At 43.9% G+C, this 21681-nt stretch overlaps 1 protein-coding gene across 2 annotated transcripts in view; it reads right to left on the bottom strand.

Moving 5' to 3' along the window:
- Dgkd (diacylglycerol kinase delta) overlaps positions 1 to 21681 on the bottom strand; it is an 89281-nt gene that overhangs the window by 53476 nt on the left and 14124 nt on the right. For both annotated transcript variants that reach the window (XM_021157517.2, XM_021157525.2), the window contains exons 2-3: positions 8377 to 8487; positions 6916 to 6996 (exon numbers count right to left, since the gene is read on the bottom strand). In XM_021157517.2, coding sequence (XP_021013176.1) covers positions 6916 to 6996; positions 8377 to 8487 — 192 coding nt within the window. The remainder of the gene's footprint in view (positions 1 to 6915; positions 6997 to 8376; positions 8488 to 21681) is intronic.

Below are 21681 nucleotides of genomic sequence, written 5' to 3'. Positions count from 1 at the left end.
CACTACTTTTATTTCCTAACACTACTAATAAAACAGACTCCCCTTTATACTGACATACAGGAGGAGGTGTTAGGACACATCAAAGGTCTAAGCATGATCCATCTAAAATGACGTCAGGTAGTGCTAGTGATCAGGAACACATGAGGACCCAGCACCACCTTCCTGGAGCAGAAGGAAGCTGTCTCTACTCACCTGCAGGACAGGTGGTGGGAAGAAGCTACACCTCTGCTAAGCAAAGGGGCTGAGAGAGGGAGCCACTCTGCAGGGAAGCCACACTAACTGCCACACTTGTCCCTTTCTTGATGTGAGATGATGCTTTTCTAACAATATATGGCTAGCCAGACACCCTCAATTCCTAGTACTAAGAGTAGTAACTGGCCAACTGTGACACCCAACAAAGTGAAACACTTGTCACTACAGATTGCATCCTCACAAAAAACTCATGACTGGGGGGGACATTTATCACAAACTAGTAAATAAAGCAGACACACACACAGGCACATGCACACATAGTGCCTGGTTCTATTTGGGCTTTCTCCTGCTTACTACTGACTACGGTTAGTTCTTTCATATCTCAGTTGTGAGACATCTTCCAGAACAGAGGGAACATTTATCCACCCTATATATTCCCTTCAGGTTTCCAATACAGAGTTTGCTACAATATAAGACTGTCAAAAAAAAAAAAAAAAAGAAGGTAAAGTCAAGTTTTTCTAAAATTTATATGGTTTTCAATGTGTTTCACTTTAGAACTCTGGTAACCAGTGTGAGCCTTCCTTGCTGTCAAATGAGTCCCACATTCTCCACGAATAAACAAGCTTTTGAATTTGCTTCTGTGCACAGACACACAGCTTTTGCCTGCCTCAAAGCTCCCCACCCAAATCTGAGGACCCTAATCCACAAAAGGTTTCAACCATGAGGCAACTCCACATCCCAACAGCCATGCTGAAGCAGCAGCACATCAGAGCACTCAAAGTCAGTCAGCCCAGAGGTGAAGGGTTAGGGCCTTAAACCTCCTGGTCTCAAACTCGAGCTAGCCTAAAGCAGTGTCACTAAGGACACCGATTACTAAGTGATGATTCAACCCCACATCAGTGGAGTAAAGTACCTTCAATCAAGGTCCTAAAGTTACCTGTCCCCCAAAATCCTAGGCAGCCTTGAAATATCATCCATTTGAAAATTAGCTTCAGAGTCTCTAGAATAGCGTGGGGACTTTTGAAGTTCCAAAGAATGCTACAGGACAACCAGGTTGGGACTACGACTCTGAAGCAGAGGACAGCTTCCTAAGCACAGGATGGGCAGGAAGAGGCCGTATGGGTAGCTTCACACGATCTCCAAGAAAAGGACAGGGTCTGCAGATGGCATAGGGAGGCCCCTCCCTCCAGACACCAGTGCATATGACACCTTCTAAAAGCAGTGGCTGAAGCAAGACCATGCCAGAGCACATCAGCAAAGACAGGAAACAGAAAGACAGACCTTCCAGCTACATCAGTGAAGAAGCCAGGAGCCTCTCAAAGATTTATAGCACTTCTTAAATTGAGCAGAGGATGACTCTTTTTAATGATTTTCTATTTCAGGAACATTCTTGAAAATGTTCTTTTCTCTTTAAGGTTCAACCCAAATGATACTGATTGCTGCCATGACCTAAAGGGTTAAATGATATGGCTATATGGCCTTGGGGTCTGGTAAAACTGAGAACAATCTACAGCAATTGGGTTCAGATACATGTTACTCCCAAACATACAAACTGTGGTATTTCAGAAATGTAATGATGCCAAAGTAGAAGGAGCTCCAGTTAGGAGCAAAATGATATAATAAATTAATTTACAGCTCTTGCTTCTGACTACTCAGTGTGTACCTACCATTCTGATACTAACAGCAACCACTTTACCAAGCCTTCATTGTACTCATTAATTTAGAGCTCCTGAAACCCAAAGGCCTCATTTCTTGGAAGAAGAACCTACAGCTCAGTCACATGACTCACTCAAGTTCATCAGCTAATAAAGCTAACACAGGACTTCTTCTGGTTTTCAGTCTAAATTTTAAATACTGTGTCTTATAATTGTTTCAACCTGACAAAGTCTGTGTTATCTTTCAAGGATGTTCTGTAATTTTGGAGATTAAGAAAACAGAAGAGAACTGAATGTAGAGGCACAAGCCTGTGATGCCAGCAACTGGAAGGTAGAGGAGCAAGAACATTGAAACTTCAGGTCATCCTCATCCATACAGTAAGTCTGAGGCCAGCCTAAGCTACATGAGATGCCTCAGAAAGGGAAGAAGTGAAAGGCTGGAGAGATGGCTCAGTGGTTAAGAGCATTTGCTGCTCTTGCAGAGGATACAAGTTCTGTTCCCAGCAACCACAATCATATAATTCCAGTTCCAGGGGAGCCAATGCCCTCTTCTGGCTACCCTAGGTACCAGGCACCCACATGTACACATATAAATACTGTATACATAAATGATCTTTTGTTTTAAAAAGGGGGGGGGAGAAGAAGAAAAGAAGAAGAGAAATGTATGTGGCCTGTTACCCAGGCTCTTTATCTGGTGAAGGAAACCTAGATGCTAAGCAGCCAAAGGCAAATCTCAGGTTCCTCTGGAGACCCACTCTGGTTTTATTTCCAATTCGCCACAAAAATATAAGTTTAATAAAAAGAACTCCTCTCCTTGTTTGCTGACCTTTAGAGCTCAAATATATGTGCCAGGGAAGCCCCCAAAAATCATCTGCTGAGTCAGTGACAAAACAAAGTTCTCAAACAAGAAGACAAAGTCTAAATATAACCCATGAAGCAGATAGAAACAAAGCTACAAAAGGACTTGAGCAGCAATATTTCTAAAATACAAGAGATTCAAAAACAGCAACAATGCTGTCACTGATATTTCTCATATTTACAGTGAGTAATCCTAAATGATAAATGCTTATATAGAATGGACTGATAAGACATGGAGAAAATTAACACAATGACAAACACTTATTAGGAGCCAGAGAGGCCAAGAAGTCAATTAGAGTGGTATTCGTTCTCAAGCTGGGTTATACACATGAAGTGACTCATGCATGAACACACCACTGAATCAAAAGTGAAAATCAGCAAACAGAAAAAGTAAAACCATCCTTTTGGTGGTCTGAATGGGAATGGTGTCCACAGACTCATCTATTTGAATGCTTCGTCACTAGGGAATAAGCTGTTGGAAATGTTTGCATGGACTAGGAGGTATGACCTGGCTGGAGTAGGTGTGGCCTTGATGGAGGAAGGGTACCATGAGAGTGGGCTTTGAAAGTTTCAAAAGCCCATGTGCATTTTCTCTCTCTTCCCTCCCCTCACTCACCCATCTCTCTTTCTCAGCTCTGGATCAAGATGGAGCTCTCAGCTACTGCTTCAGTGTCATGTGTGCAACAATGTTCCCTGCCTGCCTGACAACCTGAACTCATCCCCCAAATCTCAAAGTTGTCTTCTGGCCACCTCATACATACCATTGTAAACACAACACACACACTTTTTTTTTTTAATTTTTAAATATATCTTTAAATAAATAAAAACCAAAGCACAAGCCAGGTGAGGCAGATCATAAAGGTATTTCAACTCTTGGAAGCTACAGTTGAAGGATCACCAGTTATGGGCTAGTTTAAGCTCTATAGACAGACCCTATCTCAGATAGATCAGACAGATACACACATACACACACACAGAGAGAGAGAGAGAGAGAGAGAGAGACAGAGACAGAGAGATTACTGACAGATAACAGATGCACAAAGAACAAAGGGGGCTAGAGAGATGTCTCAGTGGTTAAATATTCTGCTCTGCAGAGGATTAGTGTTCAGTTCTTAGCACCCACAATGAGGCAGCTCACAACCACCTAGATCTCCAGCTCCAGGGGGAATCCAATTCTTCTGGCCTTTTCTGGTATCTGCACACATATGCACATAATTAAGAACAAAATAAAATCATTTTAAAGGCTGGAAAGGTGGCTCAGAAGTTAGCAGAATGTACTTTTCTTTCAGAGGACCTGAGCTCCATGGCAGGCAACTTACTGCCACCTTCACTCTAGTTCCAGGAAATGTGGAGACTCTTCTGGCCTCTGTGAGTACTGCATGCACATGGTATGCACAAGCTCACAAAGACACACACACACACACACACACACACACACACACACAGAGAAATAAAAATAAATAGCTGTTTTAGAAGATAATAGTGGTGACGACAATGACATAAACCAGGTGTGATATCAAATATCCAATATCTCAACATACAAAATGCTGAGGCAGGAACATCAGAAGACTCAGACTAGCCTAGGCTGCAAAGTAAGTCTCAGGCCAAACGGGGGTCAAGTGGTCCTATTAAAAACTCCAAAAAGAGACTGGGGAAATGTCTCAGCAGGTATAAGCTCTTACTTCTTCAGAGAACCCAGACTCCATTTCCAGTACCTACAATGGCAATTCACAAACACCTGTAACTCCAATTTCTAGGGGTCTGATTCCCACTAGGCATAGACATGGCACATACATGTATGCACAGGCACTTACAAACACACATAAAATAAAAAATAACTTAAAAAATAAAAACTCAGCCTGGCATGGTGGCACACGCCTTTAATCCCAGCACTTGGGAGGCAGAGGCAGGCGGATTTCTGAGTTTGAGGCCAGCCTGGTCTACAAAGTGAGTTCCAGGACAGCCAGGGCCACACAGAGAAACCCTGTCTTGAAAAACCAAAAAAATAAAAAATAAAAACTCTAAAAGTGTCTTGGGATATAATTCAGTGAGTGGTAGAGCATTTACCTAGCATGCACAAAGCCATTAGGTCAATTCCCAGTACTACAGAAAATAAAATTTAAAAGTAAGTGAATCACTGAGGAATGGTGGCACACACCTTTAATCCCAACACTTAAAAGGCAGAGGCAGATAGATCTCTGTGAGTTCAAAGCCAGCCTAGTCTACAGAACTAATTCTATGACAAAGAAACCTTGTCTTGAAAAATAAAACAAAACGTAAGTAATCACATCAAGTCAGGCAAAATAGTGAATGGCTATAGTATCAGCTAAGGTAGGTGGGTGGGGCAGGAGGATCAGCAGGTTACAATTGGTCTTGGCTACTTATCAAGTCGAAGCTAGCCTGAACTACAGGAAACCTCTCAAGGAAGGAAAAAACCCACAAACCCAAGAACAGGTCACCTATGTTATTGGTTCTCAAACTGTGGGTCATGACCCATTTGAGGGTCACAAATCAGATATCTTACATACCAGGCATTTACATTACATTTTACAACTCATAACAGTAGCAAAACTGCTGGGCGTGGTGGCGCACGCCTGTGATCACAGCACTTGGGAGGCAGAGGCAGGCGAATTTCTGAGTTCAAGGCCAGCCTGGTCTACAGAGTGAGATTCAGGACAGCCAGGGTGACACTGAGAAACCCTGTCTCAAAAAACAAACAAACAACAACAACAAAACAAACAAACAAACAAACAAAAAAACAGTAGCAAAATTACTGCTATAAAGTAATTTAATGGTTGGGGGTCACCACCACATGAGGAACTATATTAAAGGATTGCAATATTTAAAAGGTTGGGAACCACTGACCTACATGGTTTAAATGCCTTTCCACAGTTAGTGAGTAAACAACAAAATTAGTGGAGAAAAAGCACAAACACTCTAAGGACAGTGGGAATAAAGGGGCCATGAGGAAAGCCCAGCTAGTTAGATGACCACAGGTAAAGCCTGCAGCAATTACACCAATGGAAAATACAGATGGTCCAACCCAAACATCAGTGATTCATCCACACCTAAAATGATGCCAAACCAACGCCTACCCAAAATCTTCAGTCTCTTAATACGAAGATGGTACCCACCTTCACTGAGTTATAAAGGGATAATCTGAGAAATTAGGGGGCAAATATTTTCTGTGTCTATGAGCTAGCTTACTAATAAAAAAAGATGCCTTAAAGGTTCCAGTGCCACCACTAGAGCAAGTCCTGATACTGCTAACTAACATCAGCTTGTGAGGCCAAAGGTATATATAGTCTTACAAGAAAACATTATATAAATAATATGCACATTTAGATCAACTATGAGAGAAGAGTCACCAAAAGTTTTCAAGAGAAAAAAACATGTGAAAGAAAATTATCAGTCTAATTCCAAGAAGGACACAGAAAAGACTGAACAAAGATAAAACCAGAGTGAGTGGTTGGCTGCCCCTGATGTCTTAGAACTTTTGAAGAAAAAAAGAAAAAAAAACACTACATAACTGTTACAGATTTGGAAAGGAAAGGGCTCAAATGCATTAAATATAAAATAAAAAGAAGTATATCAAAATACTAATATTCTATGTGTGAGAGAGTGAATCATAGTTGCTTTTCAATTCTCTTAATATAAGCTTTTCTGGTCTTCCCAAATTACCACAAAAATAAGCCAGGTGTGGTGATGTAACCCTTTATACATCTTTAATCCCAGTACTTGGGAAGCAGAGACAGGCAGTTCTCTGTGAGTTCAACACCAGCCTGGAACAGCTAGTTCCAGGGAAACCAGAACTATATAGAGTGACCCTGCCTCAAAAACCAAAAAAAAGAAAAAGAAGGAAGGAGAGGGAGAGAAAGAGGGAAAGAGAATGAGGAAAAGGAAGAGGAAGAGAAAGAGAGAGAAAGAGAGAGAAAGAGAGAAAGAGGAAGAAGCAAGCAAGCCTCTGTACAAAAATGTTAATGCATAAGCAGCAACATTAAAAACATTTCATTTGGACCTTCTTGCTTTGTGCTTACATTAGCATATTCTGATTATTCTCCAGCCACAGTACTGCTTTCAGCATGAAATCCAACATTTACCAGAAATTCATCATGAAGGGGATGAGAAATTCTGAAGTACTTCATGCCACATCCCAACGAGAAAGAAAAGCAACCTTGGAGAAGGATAAGGGTGTGGCTTAGAATCTTACCGTGAAACTGTTGTTGACATTTTTGGTGCTGGATTCTGCCACGCTGGCATCAGTCAGGTCTACCTCATCAAATATAATGGACTGGAGAGAGATGCAAACAGAGGATTTCAGGCAAGCCAGGGCAAGCACATCCAAGCACTGGTGGTGCTGCCCAGATTCTCCCAACCCACACCTACAAGCTCAGGTTCCTTGAAACCTCAACATCTGATCAATACACCATGCAAAATTCATGCAACCACCTGTCTGCCTGGCTCTCCCAAAGAGCATGGATCACAGGTAGTCTGTGGCTTTCACTCCAGAGTTCATTAGTGGGTATGTACACCAATGCTGACCTTTCTTTCTTGTGCTTCCATTTTAGATATGAGATATTTTAGATCCAGAGTTAGAGGATCCCTCTGGTTTGGGTTTCTCCAGCAAACATATATGGAAAAAAAGTTCCAACTAAAACAAATACTGTAGGGGCAAGAGACAGACCCTACGAGAATAACCCATACCACCATAAAGAAAGCCAAGGAATAGAGCATGAGGAATTTAGTCCTACAGAGTCCAGCCAGTTCTAGGAGCTGCCTCTATTCCTCTCCCGACTAACGCCCAAGCCACAGCCCCTACCTCCGGTTTATTTCACTGTTCCCTCTATTCTAAGATGACTCTATCTGGAATCCCTGAAAGAAAGACTAACAACTAAGAAAACCTTCCCCACCCCCACCAATAGGACTAAAATAGCCATGGCTGTGGTGAGAACCCTTCTAGCCATGCTGCCTTGCTCCATTCCTCATTTCAGCACACTAACTCTCTAGGGATGCTTATCATTCCAGACTTTTCTTATTGCCTGAGTATTAGAACTGCCACCAACACTGAGCCATGTTAGGCCTCCCAGTCTGCACACTAGGGTTTGAAGACTGACAGCAACATCCCAGCTGCTCCTCTGACACCTGCCTAAGGAGTCCAGCTTTGAGTCTTAACAGGGCAGGAACTCACCACCCAGGGCCAGCAGCTGGGAAGCCTAGAGATAAAGACCTGCATATTTTTGTTCACACACTAAGATGCCTGATGACCAGAGTAGCTCTTAGCCCATATAAAAGATTCACGAGCCTGTGGTTCCCATCTTTCTGAAAGGAAACTAACTGTAATATAGTTAGTTATGTGACCATTTTTCCATTTTCAGAGAAAGGGGAAATGAACAGAAATAATTTTTATGAAAAATAAAGCATGCTTAGTGACAAATAAAATCTGACACCTACTATTTATTACAAGCCAGATGAGATGGGGGCTATAGTTCAGTGGTACACTGTGAATACCACATCCAAGGCTCTGTGTTCAATTCTAACATGACCAAAACGAACAGACGAACAAACAACAAACAACCCTACCTAGAAATAACTGGTATGCAAGTATTTATCCTGTGCATGAGTACTAAGCTCCTAATGTGGCTCCTGAGGAGGTTCTCTAACAGTGCCTCACCTTTGCAGTTTTAGCATAGTAAAGTGTTCGCCCTCGAAGCTTAAAGTACCTCCTCTTGGATCGCTGGAACGAGTTGTTCTGTTTGGTCAGCATGCCTTCTTTGAGGATGGTCTGAAAGCACAAAAGCACACTGTGAGCTGCATTTCTGAGGTGCCCATTTTGCCCTGAAACAGCCTGTTGTGACTAATGAACAAGGTTGTGCCCCTAAGGGGCCAAGCAGCCTACCAGAAGAACAGTTCTTATTCTCTCACAGACCTTGACCTCAACACTGGCCATATATCACTGTGCTGCTAAGGGAGAAGCAAGGGGTATACCATTTCTCTAACAGACCATGCCTTAGAGACTCAAGGTGTTTCCTAACTATGCCCAACAGATTAGCAAAGGGGAAACTGAGGTTCGAGGGACTCCAGGAAGTAGCAGCTGGGGACAACAAAGACCAGTGCATTCTCCAGCTTCGCATTTGGTATTTTTCAGCTATTCTTGGCCCTGCCTTCGTGTTCTCTGGCCTCCTGCCATTTCTCAGGATCTTGTTGCCAAAACTGTTCATGTTCACTGCTCTGAGTTTCAGTGTGGCTCTAGGCCTGTGTTCTACTCAGCCCTGTGCATGGTTCTGAGGTCAACATAGGCATCTGACACTCATCTCTGTCCCCTCTATTCCCCACTCCCCCACCCCCATGATACTGACAAGCCCATTATACTACAGGAAATATTCCCTTCTCCCTAGAGAACTTCCCCTGCTCGGATAACAGCAAGTCAGAGCATGGTCCCATGTACTTGGCTCCCAGTGAATACTGATCCTAACTTACTACATGGAAATCAAACACTCAAGGAATGGCAAGATGCCCTGAAACACTCAGAGTCAGCAATGCAGTCAACACTAATAACAGGCCTGGTATAGCTCAGTATAGAATGTTTGTCTAGCACACTCAAGGCCCAGGGTTCCATCCCCACCACTGCAAAGAAAAAAATAACAACAATAAATAATATCCAGAAGAATAAGAACTCAACTCCATATTCAGCACTTTCCTTATACTACAGTTATACAGCTTTGCCCTTTAAACAACTTTTAAAATAGTGTATGTATGAAGCACCTAGACATTTGAATTTTTTTTTAAAGTTTTTTGAGACAGGGGTCTTCTTAGTTTTTTGGGACAGGGTTTCTCTGTGTAGCCCTGGCTGTCTTGGAACTTGCTCTGTACACTAGACTGCCCTGAAACTCATGAAATCCACCTGTCTCTGCCTCCCAAGTGCTGGGATTAAAAGCATGCACCACCACCACCACCTGGCATTTGAGGATACTTTAAACTTCCTAACATAAAACCAGAGTAAACAAGACACAGAAACCTTGGGTCATCCAAAAGTGCCAAAATAAAAAGACAGCACAGTGTATAACTAAGTTTTCACCATCCTGTATCTCAGGGAAGGAAGAGAGAGAAAAAAAAAATATATTAAACCAAACCCCAGCTCCTTCACTCCTTAAACACACAGAACCAGGTTTGGGGTCCACAGACCAGCAGAGCACAGGCCATTAAATGGTGCCTGAGATTTTCTGTCCTCCTCCTGACACAAGGCATCTTCCTTAGGCACCTTCTAACCAGCCGGGCGGGATGCAGGTGCTCACATTTATTCACAGGCTCACTAGAATGTACTCTGTGGATCCTACCTGGTACTATACCAGCTGCCCTCTTGAGAATCTACCTTCACCTCTTACTTCTGAAAGCATCACTTAGACTATTTCCGGCAGTTAAAAAATATCAAGGGAAACATAGCATGATGCCACAAACCAAGGAAGAAGCACATCCAGCTACCGCCACTACAGCAAAACAAGGACCTAAGGCCAGGACACAATCCAATCTGCAGTATGGAGGAGCTAGAACCAGCTTTGATTCTGAGTGCCCTTTCCAGTTCCAAGCTTGCATGGATGGCATTCTTGTTAAATACATCCATACATAACCATCCATGCATGCCTGAAGCACACACAGAGAACCTCTCCTGTGGACATTAAAGGACTCACTTAGAGATCCCTCCTCACCCCAATTCAGCTTCCTTACCTTGGAAGGGGAAGAAATTGCTTCCATTTCTTTCCTAAGTACAAATTTTAAAATAAAAATAAGGCCACAAAACCAACAGGTCAACCCAGAAAAGTTACAAATTATCATTAAAGAAGAGATACAAAAGTATTTTTGCATCTGCTGCTAGTTTTTCTTACAAAAGAGGAAAAAAAGCAAAATTAAAACACAATCTACGCCATCACCCATATACACAGACAAACACACACAGTCACAAAAATATGTTTCAGTAAGTAGACCAGAGCCTGCAAGCCTGGGCTGCCCAAAGAGACCTGCTGTTCTATTTATAGAACAAGCATGCTCAGAAGGAGACCCTGGTGGGTTTGCAGCGGAAAAGGATGGAGAAAGATAAAAACCAGTTATTTCTTTGAAGCTTTCTCAGAAACAGCATTTGTCTTCTGATTCGTGCTCTGAGTACTACAGATATGCTACAGGATATTTTTTAAAACTCAGTCTAAGACAATTAACTTTTAAAAGTGGTCAAGAAAACTGCACCCTGAAACCACGTGCTGGATTTTGCAAAGGAAGCCTGCAAGAGGAACCAGAAGAAAATGCTGCTTGCCGGGCAGACCAGAGAGCTAGCAAGAGTCAGGGACAGGCACAGGGAGGGGATTCAGCAATGTATTCTCTTTCCTGCCTCTCTTCTTCAAACACAGACACAGAGCAGGCAATAGCTCGGACAACAGTTCAGGCTGCAGAGCAAAGAGGTATACAATAGGGTGTGAGGGCATAGGGTACAGGTGTGTGTGTGCAAGTCTCTCTGCAGAAATATTTAAGGAGGTCAGAGCACATGAGCCTGAGTTACTCAAAGTTGTTCCTTAGTGTACAGACAGAACCCAACAGGAGTGACAAAGTGGACATCACTGCTTGGCTGTTGTTGTATAGGTCACATGGCCCACATCAGGGAGAGAAGACTCAGAAGCTCACTTTAAAAATATGAGATGGGGGCTAGAGAGATGGCTCAGAAGTACAGAGCAGGTACTGTTCTTGCAGAGGACCAAAGTTTAGTTCCCAGTATCCACATCAGGCAGCTCACAAATGACTGGGATAGCAGATGTCTCTGGTCTCCAGGGGCACCTCATTCACATGCAGGTGTGTGCGTGCACACACACAATTAAAAATTTTAAATATACATATACAAGCATACATACATACATATGAGTCAGGCAGAGGAAGAAAGTAAAAGAGGGTATCTGGAGAGAATGACCAGTCAGTAAAGTGGCTGTAGCATAATACAAGGACCCAAGTTCAAACCACACAGCCCACGTAAAAAGTCTGAAGTGGTGGTTCACATTTGTAATAGAAACACTAGGGAAAGGTAAAGACTGGGTGATTCCCCCAGAGCTCCTGGCCAGCCAAATTAGCCTAATCTGTGAAGCTCAGGTCCTAGTGAGGGATGCCTGAGGCACAATATCCAAGGTTGTCTTCTGGCTTCCTTGTACACAACCATACACATGCCCCTACACAAACATGGACATTCATAACAATTTCCTCTGCCCCAATACCATAAGCAAGTCCATGTGCACCCCTACCTGGTCTTATCATGGTCTACTGGGACACTAAGGAAATGCACAACTAGGGACACATACAATGTTATACACTGAGGGCCTGATGGCAAGAGTGTAGACTAAGGCATACCTGGACAGCCACCATCCTGGAGAGTTATCAGCCCCACAGACCCAGGATGCACATAGGAAGGACACTGTCCATGTAACAAGAGCAACACTACATAGACTTATTTTCTAAAGACTTCCAAAATACCAACTTGGGGAAAGTGTCAACAGCTTTATTTTCTTACCAAAGAGAACCAAATTTCACCTTTGCCAATGCCCTGGTTTCTTTCCAACAGCACCAGTATTAAAAGTGACCATATTCTCAAGCCCCTAATCCATAGAAACTTGTAGTAAGAGGAAGGGAGATATCTCATTCCTATCCTCACTCACAGACCCCGCTGCTCAGGGTCTGTCCTTCATCTGGTATTCACAGAAAATATCCACCAGCACAATCAAGCAGATTGTCGCCTGGCATTGCTAACAAGATCTCAGGGGCCTTCCCCACTGCTCACTACCATTTCCTCCATCCCGGGCAAAGTCACAGAGCTGGTGTAGGGAGATGGCTCTCCTGTCTCTAGAATAAAGGAACACAAGCAGCTTCAAAACCCCCCTTCCTCCTTGTTTCTGACTTGAGCGCAGATGTAATGCCTAGTGCTACAGCAGCCGTACTAATGCCCTAATGTAAATGAGCAGTCCGGTGCACTTCTGTCTAATAAAGGTCACTGCCCACTCTACCTAGTACTGAATGCTGTCGACAGTGTCCAAGCCACATGGAATAGACTTCACCTCAAGCCACTCTCTTCACTGACCTATGCCATGTCACTCACTCTTAGCCTTGTATTTCCTGTGTCTAGACTCAAATATCATCAAAGCTAAAAGAAATATCAGAGCCAGTAAAATAGATAGTTCAGCAGATAAAGACACTTGCTCTCAAGACTGACAACCTGAGTTCAATCTCTAGGACTAACAAGGTAGAAGAAAAGAAGCGGCTCCCACAAGATGTCCTCAGACTTGTGTTCTGTGGCACATCACCAACCTCCATACCTCCATAACACACACACACACACACACACACGTAATATATTTTTTTAAGTAAAAATACCCTCATTTCTAAGTGGCTACCATGTACCACTGGTTCTGTCCCTCTTCCAGAATAAGTCCCACACTTAGAGCTTAAATTCTGATCAATCTCAATCAATCCTCCCTCTCCTTCTTCCCTCCCAGCCACCGCCTCTCCTTTCTGGTCTTGTTTTTTGGTATGAGTTCATAAAACTCAAACTGGTCTCAAATCACAATGCAACTGGAGCTGTGGACATGAACTTCAGATCCTGCTGCTTCTGCCTCCTAAGTACTAGGATTCCAGGCATGTGCCCACACCCAGTGTAAGTTACTACTCTCCATTTCTCTCAAAGTGTGAGGGGATAGAGTTCAGTGAAAAAGCAATTGCTTACCAAGGGAGAGTCCCCAGGGTTCCATCTGCAACACTTTGCACAAGAAAAACAAGACCAAAGTGTGCTCCAGAGCACCTGAATTGGCCTCCCAGGCACCAGGTTAGAATGCAGTTCTCTGCTCTCTCCCAGCCTACCTGGACAAGCAGCTGTGATAAGGGCCCACTTACAAGTTAAGAATCAGACTTCTCACCTAATCCTGCAGACTTGATGCACGGGAGGGGGGGGGGTACCCAGGGAGGGGCTATCCTCCCTTTCAGAGGTGAAAGGGAAGGGGATGGAGAAGGAACCCTGGAAGGAGGGGGAGAAGGGTGGCAGCAGCAGCATTTGGGATGTAAATACATAACTTAAAAAAAGAAGAATCAGACTTCTGGGTATGGTGGTGGCTCACTTCTGAAATACCAGCACTTGGGAGGCAAAGGCAAGCAGGAGTTCTGTGAGTTCAATGACAGCCTGGTCTACAAAGCAAGTTTTGGGACAGCCAGGGCTAAAACCCTGTCCCCACACCCCAAAAAAAAGAGGGGGAGAGGGAGGGAGGGAAGGAGGGAGGGAGGGAGGGAGGGAGGGAGGGAGGGAGGGAGGGAGGGAGGGAGGGAGGGAGGGAGGGAGGGAGGGAGGGAGGGAGGGAGGGAGGGAGAATAAATATCAGTCTTCTTTGGGCTCTATCCATCTGTCCTGCTGTCATATCCTCTCACCCGGTGCCTTTCAACTACAAGCACCAATAGAACTACCTGGCAGGCAGGCAGGCTCTGAGAAACACTAGCCTCATCCATCCCCAGCTGAGGGACCTTCCTGAGAAATCAAAATCAATTAGTTAAGGGACCTAAGGGGGCAGTGTTTATAAAGCTCCCCCAAAGATCCCAATAACCTTTACAACTGAGAGCCTACCCTCAGTCACAGGCCCACCAGGCTTCAAAGGGAGGTCTAATGTGGGTATGCTTTTCCCCATACTTCTTTCCTCTCTAGCCCAGGGCCCTTCACAGCAACAACCCTCCACCTCCATTCTTTTAAAGAGACCTATGAATCGTCAGCTCCTCTTTCCAGCAGCTGAAAAACTACTACACTTCAGACTGGAGGTAAACGCCACTGCCTCTGAAGAAATCCTTTCCAGAATACTCACCCTCATAGAGCAGACAATGACTAATCTGTTTGCAGGAATATAGAACGCCATCCTAAGGGTATCTCCCTCACCATATCAACTCCTGATAATTCTATTCAGCTTGGTCACCCTAATGCCTCGGGAACTGTTTCACCAACCCATAAAGGCCTAACATTTCTTATCTAAAAAGAGCCTCTAAACACCAAGACTAAGAAAGCCAGACATGGTGGTACACCCTTTAATTTCAGTACTAAAGATCATATGTTCAAGACTATCTTGGGCTATATAATGATACTTTGTCTTACAAATAAACAACAAACAAACAAAAAGGCCAATAAGAAAAAAGGCAAAAGTCAGTGGTCAAGAAGCCTGCAGCATGAACACTAAGTCAGTAGTCCTCCATCATTCCTCTAAAAGCACAGCACACAGAACTCTTAACTGCTTTCTTCTGGGCAGCAGTGGCACACCCTCCGGAGGCCGAGGCAGGTGGATCTCTTGTGAGATTGAGGTCAGCCTGATCTATAGAGTGAGTTCCAGGACAGCCAGGGTTACACAGAGAAACCTTGTCTCAAAACACCCACCCACCCCTTAAAAAAAAAAAAAGAAAAGAAAAAGAAAAGAAAAAAAAACTGTTTTTCAGGGTTCCATGGAGTGTCACTGTCATGTTCAAACAGTAGAAGCTGGGGGCCTGCTCTCACTCATTTACAGTCCCCAGATGGAAATAAAGCACCAAGTGAAACAGCCCACCTTTCAGCTATCTTTCTACATGGGAAGTTGCTTCTAATTTAGTTGCCACACCCAGGGTCCAGCCACTGCTCATATTCTCAGATAACATCCTTCCAGCCTTCTTTCAAGTGTGTGCAGAGCACAGGAAAGTAGAATTAGGCAATACAAGAATTACTTTAAAATCTGCTTCCCAAAAAACAATACTTGACTAAGCCCCCTTCCTGTTTTATTTCTCCATATACTTCTTGAGTTCCTTCAGATTCTGAGGGACACTGACATAATGTATCTAGGAGAAAATGACAGTGTACATACATCAAATGGTTTGACTATCCAGCTAAAATAAAATAGATCCTATTTATATCAAGACCTTCAATTCCCTGCTTAGATAAATTTAGATTAATTTCCAACACAGAATTTTTTTTTTTTTTCAAGACAGGGTTTCTCTGTGTAGCCCTGGCTATCCTGGAACTCACTCTGCAGACCAGGCTGGCCTTGAACTCAGAAACTCACCTGCCTCTGCCTCCCAAGTGCTGGGACTAAAGGCGTGCGCCACCATGTCCGGCTTTCCATCACAGAATTTAAAAGTTTAAACAAAGAGCATGTAATTCTATTCTAGGAATCTAAGATCAAAATGCCCCAGCTAACTTAGCTTCTGTTAAACTGACTGCTTATACAAACCTCCCTTTCCAGCTAACCACTTAGTTTAGCTTCTGTTAAACTGCTTGCTTGAGTAAAACCTCCCCCTATAGCTGCTAAGATATCAGGATGTGGTTTTTACCTTTAAAAAGCCCTTATGCCGGGCGTGGTGGCACACGCCTTTAATCCCAGCACTCAGAGGCAGAGACAGGTGGATCTCTGAGTTCGAGGCCAGCCTGGTCTACAGAGTGAGTTCCAGGACTCCCAGGGCTATACAGAGAAACCCTGTCTCAAAAAACCATAAATAAATAAACAAATAACTAAATAAAAAAGCCCTTATTCCAAAAACTCAGCACTTACTCTAAAAATGTGGGTCCTGAATACGTGAGTATAGACCCAGCCATCTGGAATGAAGGCTTTCAGTTAGCTAGAAACCATGTCTGAGTGGTTACATCTCCTGGGCTCCTCTATTTTGGAGGCCCCAGGAAGATCTCTACAAGGGATCCTAGAGGGCAACTTGAAATGTTCCAAGGCTCCAGAAAAAATGTGACTGATCACCACCAAGTACTCTAGAGGCACCAAGCCAACACCCAAAAGGGGGAGGGAGTCAAAAGTCATATGGTCTGAACACTTTCAGAGGTAAATTTGGTCTATAGGCGGTACCATCTGGTTAGGACATAAGAGAGGAAGCTGGAAGTGACCTTAAATCCTATATCTGGGATCTGAGTAAAACATCTCCAGACTTCCCTGGTCTGATTTTAAGTGGTTTCTGCTCAGCTGGAAGGGCATCCTGGGACTCGGAAGCCCAGGAACCACACAGCTCTGAGGGGAGAATGCATCCCAGTGGAAGGGCATCCTGAGACACAGGAGCTCAGGGGCCTTACAGCTCTGAGGTGGGTCAGTGTCCCAATAGAAGCCATCCTAAAACATGGGAGCTCAGGAACCACATATCTCTGAGAGAGAGAGCCTCCTCAGCAGAGGCGTTGCAGCTCCCTGGGTAGAGTTTCCCCAGCTGAGCCACAAAAGCTGTCAAAGTGATGACAGGCCCTTCCTTCCCTGGGCTTCCAAGTCCCAGGATACCCTTCCATCCTAACAAAAACACTTTTTACAGATGGCCCCAGCCACCCCAGACAGAGGTATGTAAAGACTTCCTCATAGCTTCAACTACTGAGGAGGAATGCAGACAGAAGGCCTTTTAGAAACCCTCTGAGCCCTTGAGTGTGAGCCAAGAAGACTCAGCTGTGTATCCCTCAGCTCACATACCTAAGCTACAACCTAGAGGAAGATAAGTGGATAATTTCCCATGACCATATTTCAGTCACCTTGCAAATCTCTGCTTCAAAAAAAGAAAGTATGAGATTTTCTGGGGGCAATTGGATACTGCCAGCTATGGATAATGAGATTTTCTGAAATTGCCAAACCCCTCTATGACAGAATCAAGGTACACAGATTATGAGCAGAGAGCCTTTGAAGACTTGAAAAACCCCCTGCTGTCTGTCCTGGCCTTGGCCCTCCCAAACATTTCTAAGTCATTCCACTTGTATATGGATAAGGTGAGAAGCATTGTCTAAGGGGTCCTCACACAAATCCTGGATCCCTAGAAAAGACCTGTGACATATCTGTCCAAGAGTCTTGACCTGGTTGCAGGCAGATGACTGAGTATACTTGTAAAAGAAACTGACAAATTAACTTAAAGGCACTAACTGTTCCTGACAGCTCCATGCTTTGTTAAGGACCTCTTGAGGACCTGAGAAATGGATATCTAATGCCCAGGTAACCCAATACCAAGCCCCACTTCTCAATCAATCCCACATTTAGTTCCACAAGGCATCAACCCTTAACCCTGCCAGTCACCTGCTAAATGATGACCCTGCAGATCCCCTAAATGACTATCTTGAAGCGAGTGACATGATCCAGTCTATCAGACCTGATCTAACTGATGACCCGTTGGTGACACCAGACCAGGTATTGTTTACAGATGGGAGCAGTTTTGTCCAAGAAAGGATCAGATATAACTCTTTAAGCAGGGGAACCCTCAGCTCAGTGAGCTGAGCTTTTAGCTTTGACTAAAGCACTCGACTGGAGGAAAGACCAGACTATCTGTTGGCAATTCCCTGCCTGGGCAGAGACTTCCTTTGTAAACCCCACACCTGGAAACCTATAGCTGCCAGGCTCCACCCCTAGACTACTCTGACAGCCACACCTAACCCTTTGAGACTCAAGAGTAGCCAGCCAATGTTGCCTCAAAATCAGGCCACATAATCCCTCCAATCTCAGGCCACATTCCCTAGAAACCCTATATGAATTCTGCATTCTTCCCAGTTTTCTGCTGCTTCTTACTGGCAGCCACCCTCCTGAGTTTTCCCCTCCCAATAAATCTCTTGTGTGAGATCTGTTGTACGGTATGACTTTGTGGTATTCTTTGGCTCCTGATTGCAGGCTACCCTTCCCTTCATAGCTATAACACTTGCATTGGGAAAAACAACTGCCAAAACAGACATTGGAAACCTTCCCCCTCAGAGCTGTAGCACTTATACTATCACCATATTGTATAGAGTATATGCTTTCACAATGGTCTATGTCCACAGGGCTCTAGATAAGAAAAGAGGACCTGTGAACCTCAACAGAAAAAGAAATCCAAAATAGAAAAGAAATCTTAGCTCTATTGGAAGGCTAACTACTTACCCAAGAGGATGGCTGTTGTTCATTGCAAAAGACACTAAAATGGAGATTCCCCAGAAGCCAGAAGCAAAAAAATGGCTGACATAGCCACCCAAGAAGTAGCTCTAGAACCAAGGGGCTCTCCAACTCTTAGTAGCCCTGCTGATGCACCTGGAATATACCCCAGGTGAAATTGTCTGAGCAAAACAAGAACTGACCACACAGGATAACATGGATGGTGCATGCTACTAGACAGCAGACCCATTCTTCTCATGATTCTGAGAAGACAACTGGTTATGGATCTCCACCAAGCCACCTACCTAGCTGCTGTGAAAACTGCTGAACTCCTCAGCAGTTATGTTCCAACTTTGGATTAAAACGCCACTTTTTAGATGTGCCACCTGTGGCTCAGATAAATCCGAAAGTGGGAAAGAATACCCAAGGAAATGGACCTGTGAAAATTGGGCACTGGACTGTGCTGAAATCAGGCCTAGTATTTTGTGCTATGAATATTTGCTAGTGTTTGTAGACAGCTTCTCAGGATGGATGAAGGATTACCCTATCAGAACATCAATGGTTGCTAAGAAACTTCTTTAGAAAAAATTCCGAAGTTTGGGCTGCCCCTACCTTCTGGTCCAAAACAGCCCAGCCTTCATGACCAAAGTGTCTCAAAATCTGAAAAAGATATTAAATATTAATTGGAAATTACACTGTGTATGAGCTCAGAGAACTCTTAAGGAGACTAACCAACCTGATCCTGAAAACTGGAGAAAAAAAAATGGCCTCCCATAATCAGCTTCCAAACGCTGACACCATTGCATACACTAGCAAGATTTTGCTGAAAGGACCCAGATATAGCTGTCTCTTGTGAGACGATGCCGGGGCCTAGCAAACACAGAAGTGGATGCTCACAGTCAGCTATTGGATGGATCACAGGGCTCCCAATAGAGAAGCTAGAGAAAGTACCCAAGGAGCTAAAGGGATCTGCAACCCTATAGGGGGAACAACATGATGAACTAACCAGTACCCCGGAGCTCTTGTCTCTAGCTGCATATGTATCGAAAGATGGCCTAGTCGGCCATCAATGGAAAGAGAGGCCCATTGGACTTGCAAACTTTATATGCCCCAATATAGGGGAATGCCAGGGCCAAAAAAATGGGAATGGGTGGGTAGGGAAGTGGGGGGAGGGGTTATGGGGGACTTTTGGGATAGCATTGGAAATGTAATTGAGGAAAATACGTAATAAAAAAATATTAAAAATTAAAAAAAAATGGCCAACCTCCTCCCCTCGCCCTGCTCAGAGCCTGATGTTCTCCTTATTGGGAGTGGCTTATTCCTTATGAAATTATGTTTGGAAGACCACAGCACTCCCAAATTCCAAGCTATTCCCCAGAGAGAAATGTCTAAATCATTCCCTTTTCAAGTCCTTGCAGGATTTGTAGGAAGCTCACCAGGCCATTGATCAACAGTGAAGGGAATCTTACTTGGTGGTTTGAATATGCTTGGCCCCAAGGAGTGGCACTATTAGGAGGAGTGACCTTGCTGTGTGTCACTATGACCTTGTTGGAGGAAGTGTGTCACTGTGGGGATGGGCTTTGAGACCTTCCTCCTAGCTGCCTGAGGATAGTCTGCTCCTGGCTTCTTTTGGATGAAGATGTAGAATTCTCGGCTCCTCCAGTCTGCTTGGACACTACTGTGCTTCCTGCCATGATCATAATGGACTGAAACTCTGAACCTATAAGTCAGCCTCAATTAAATGTTTTCCTTTGTAAGAGTTGCCTTGGTCATGGTTTCCCTTCACAACAATGGAACCCCTAAGACACCTGCTATCTCCTATCTCCAAATCCCATCACCAGTCCTAGTCAGGTGAGTTGATTTAGATAAAGAGGATCCCTGACTAGACCTTAGAACTGTCTGAAAAGGACCCTACCCAGTTATCGTCACCACTCCAATTGCTGTCAAAGTAGCTGGTATCATCCCTTGGGAGATTAAAAATAAAATAAAAAATAAAAGCCACTGAGGACAGCTGTACTTGGACCTTGGACCCCTTAAAGGTAAGACTAACAAGAGTTTACTATCGCCATTAGCCCTAAACCTGAACATGAGAACTCAGAAAAAACGAGGGATGGAAACCCTATCTTTCAGGTAGACTTCTGCTCTCTTATGTCCCTTCCAGGGGTGGAACAATATGGGTCTAGGGGAGGGACATGGATCAGTAAATCAGATTGTAGAGGAGACTGGCAAGAAAAAGGCCTTCAGGGACTACAATGTTATACATGCCCTGCCAATGGTTAGTCGTCCTGCCAAGGACAAGTATCGCATCATGTCCTCAAATTCTCTGGCTTGCTTGTACTAACAGTTTGATTAAATGTGCCTCCTCCAACTCACTACAAAGTCACACCCCACCCTACATATACTGGTCTATGCTATCTCTCTGGTATATGCCTATAATGCAAAAGAAGGGAGAGTTCATACTGGCCTTGACTCAATGTTAACAATGGTCAAATGTGCTCAAACTCTGGTCCAAGTCTAGTAGAGGTAGAAACAGCCAGCGTAACTGCCATAGGAACCTCAGTCTTGGTTGCTAGAAATCAAATCTTTAGGGAACTGAGCTTCCAGATAGACTCAGAACGAAGCCATTTGGGGAATTCTATTTCCAGGCTGGAACATTAAGTTGACTCTCTTAGTCCTACAGTCCTGACCCCTTTTTATAAAACAGGGAGGACTTTGCATGGCCTTTGCATGCCAATCAATCATGGCTAATTAGGGGAAACATGGTCAAAGAAAAACTCAAAGGAAGATAAAAAGGAGACATAGATCAGATAACTGGTACCAGTCTGTTTACCTAGTCCCCATGACTGACCACCTTACTGTCAACATTAGCTAGACTATTAATTCTTATTCTGATCAGGATAATGATGAGATCCTGCATCTCAACTGGATGGCCAACTACATCAGAGAATAAACTCAGTTAAGCTATTGGTCCTTAGGACAAGTTGACGATTTGATTCATGACTGTACTGGCTATTTTTGTGTCAACTTGACACAGCTGGAGTTATCACAGAGAAAGGAGCTTCAGTTGAGGAAATGCCTCCATGAGATCCAACTGTAAG

The sequence above is a fragment of the Mus caroli genome, chromosome 1 (genome assembly GCF_900094665.2).
Source record: "Mus caroli chromosome 1, CAROLI_EIJ_v1.1, whole genome shotgun sequence".
NCBI lineage: Eukaryota > Metazoa > Chordata > Mammalia > Rodentia > Muridae > Mus > Mus caroli.
Note: the sequence above shows the minus strand (reverse complement) of the source record. Positions and strands in the feature narration are given on the sequence as shown.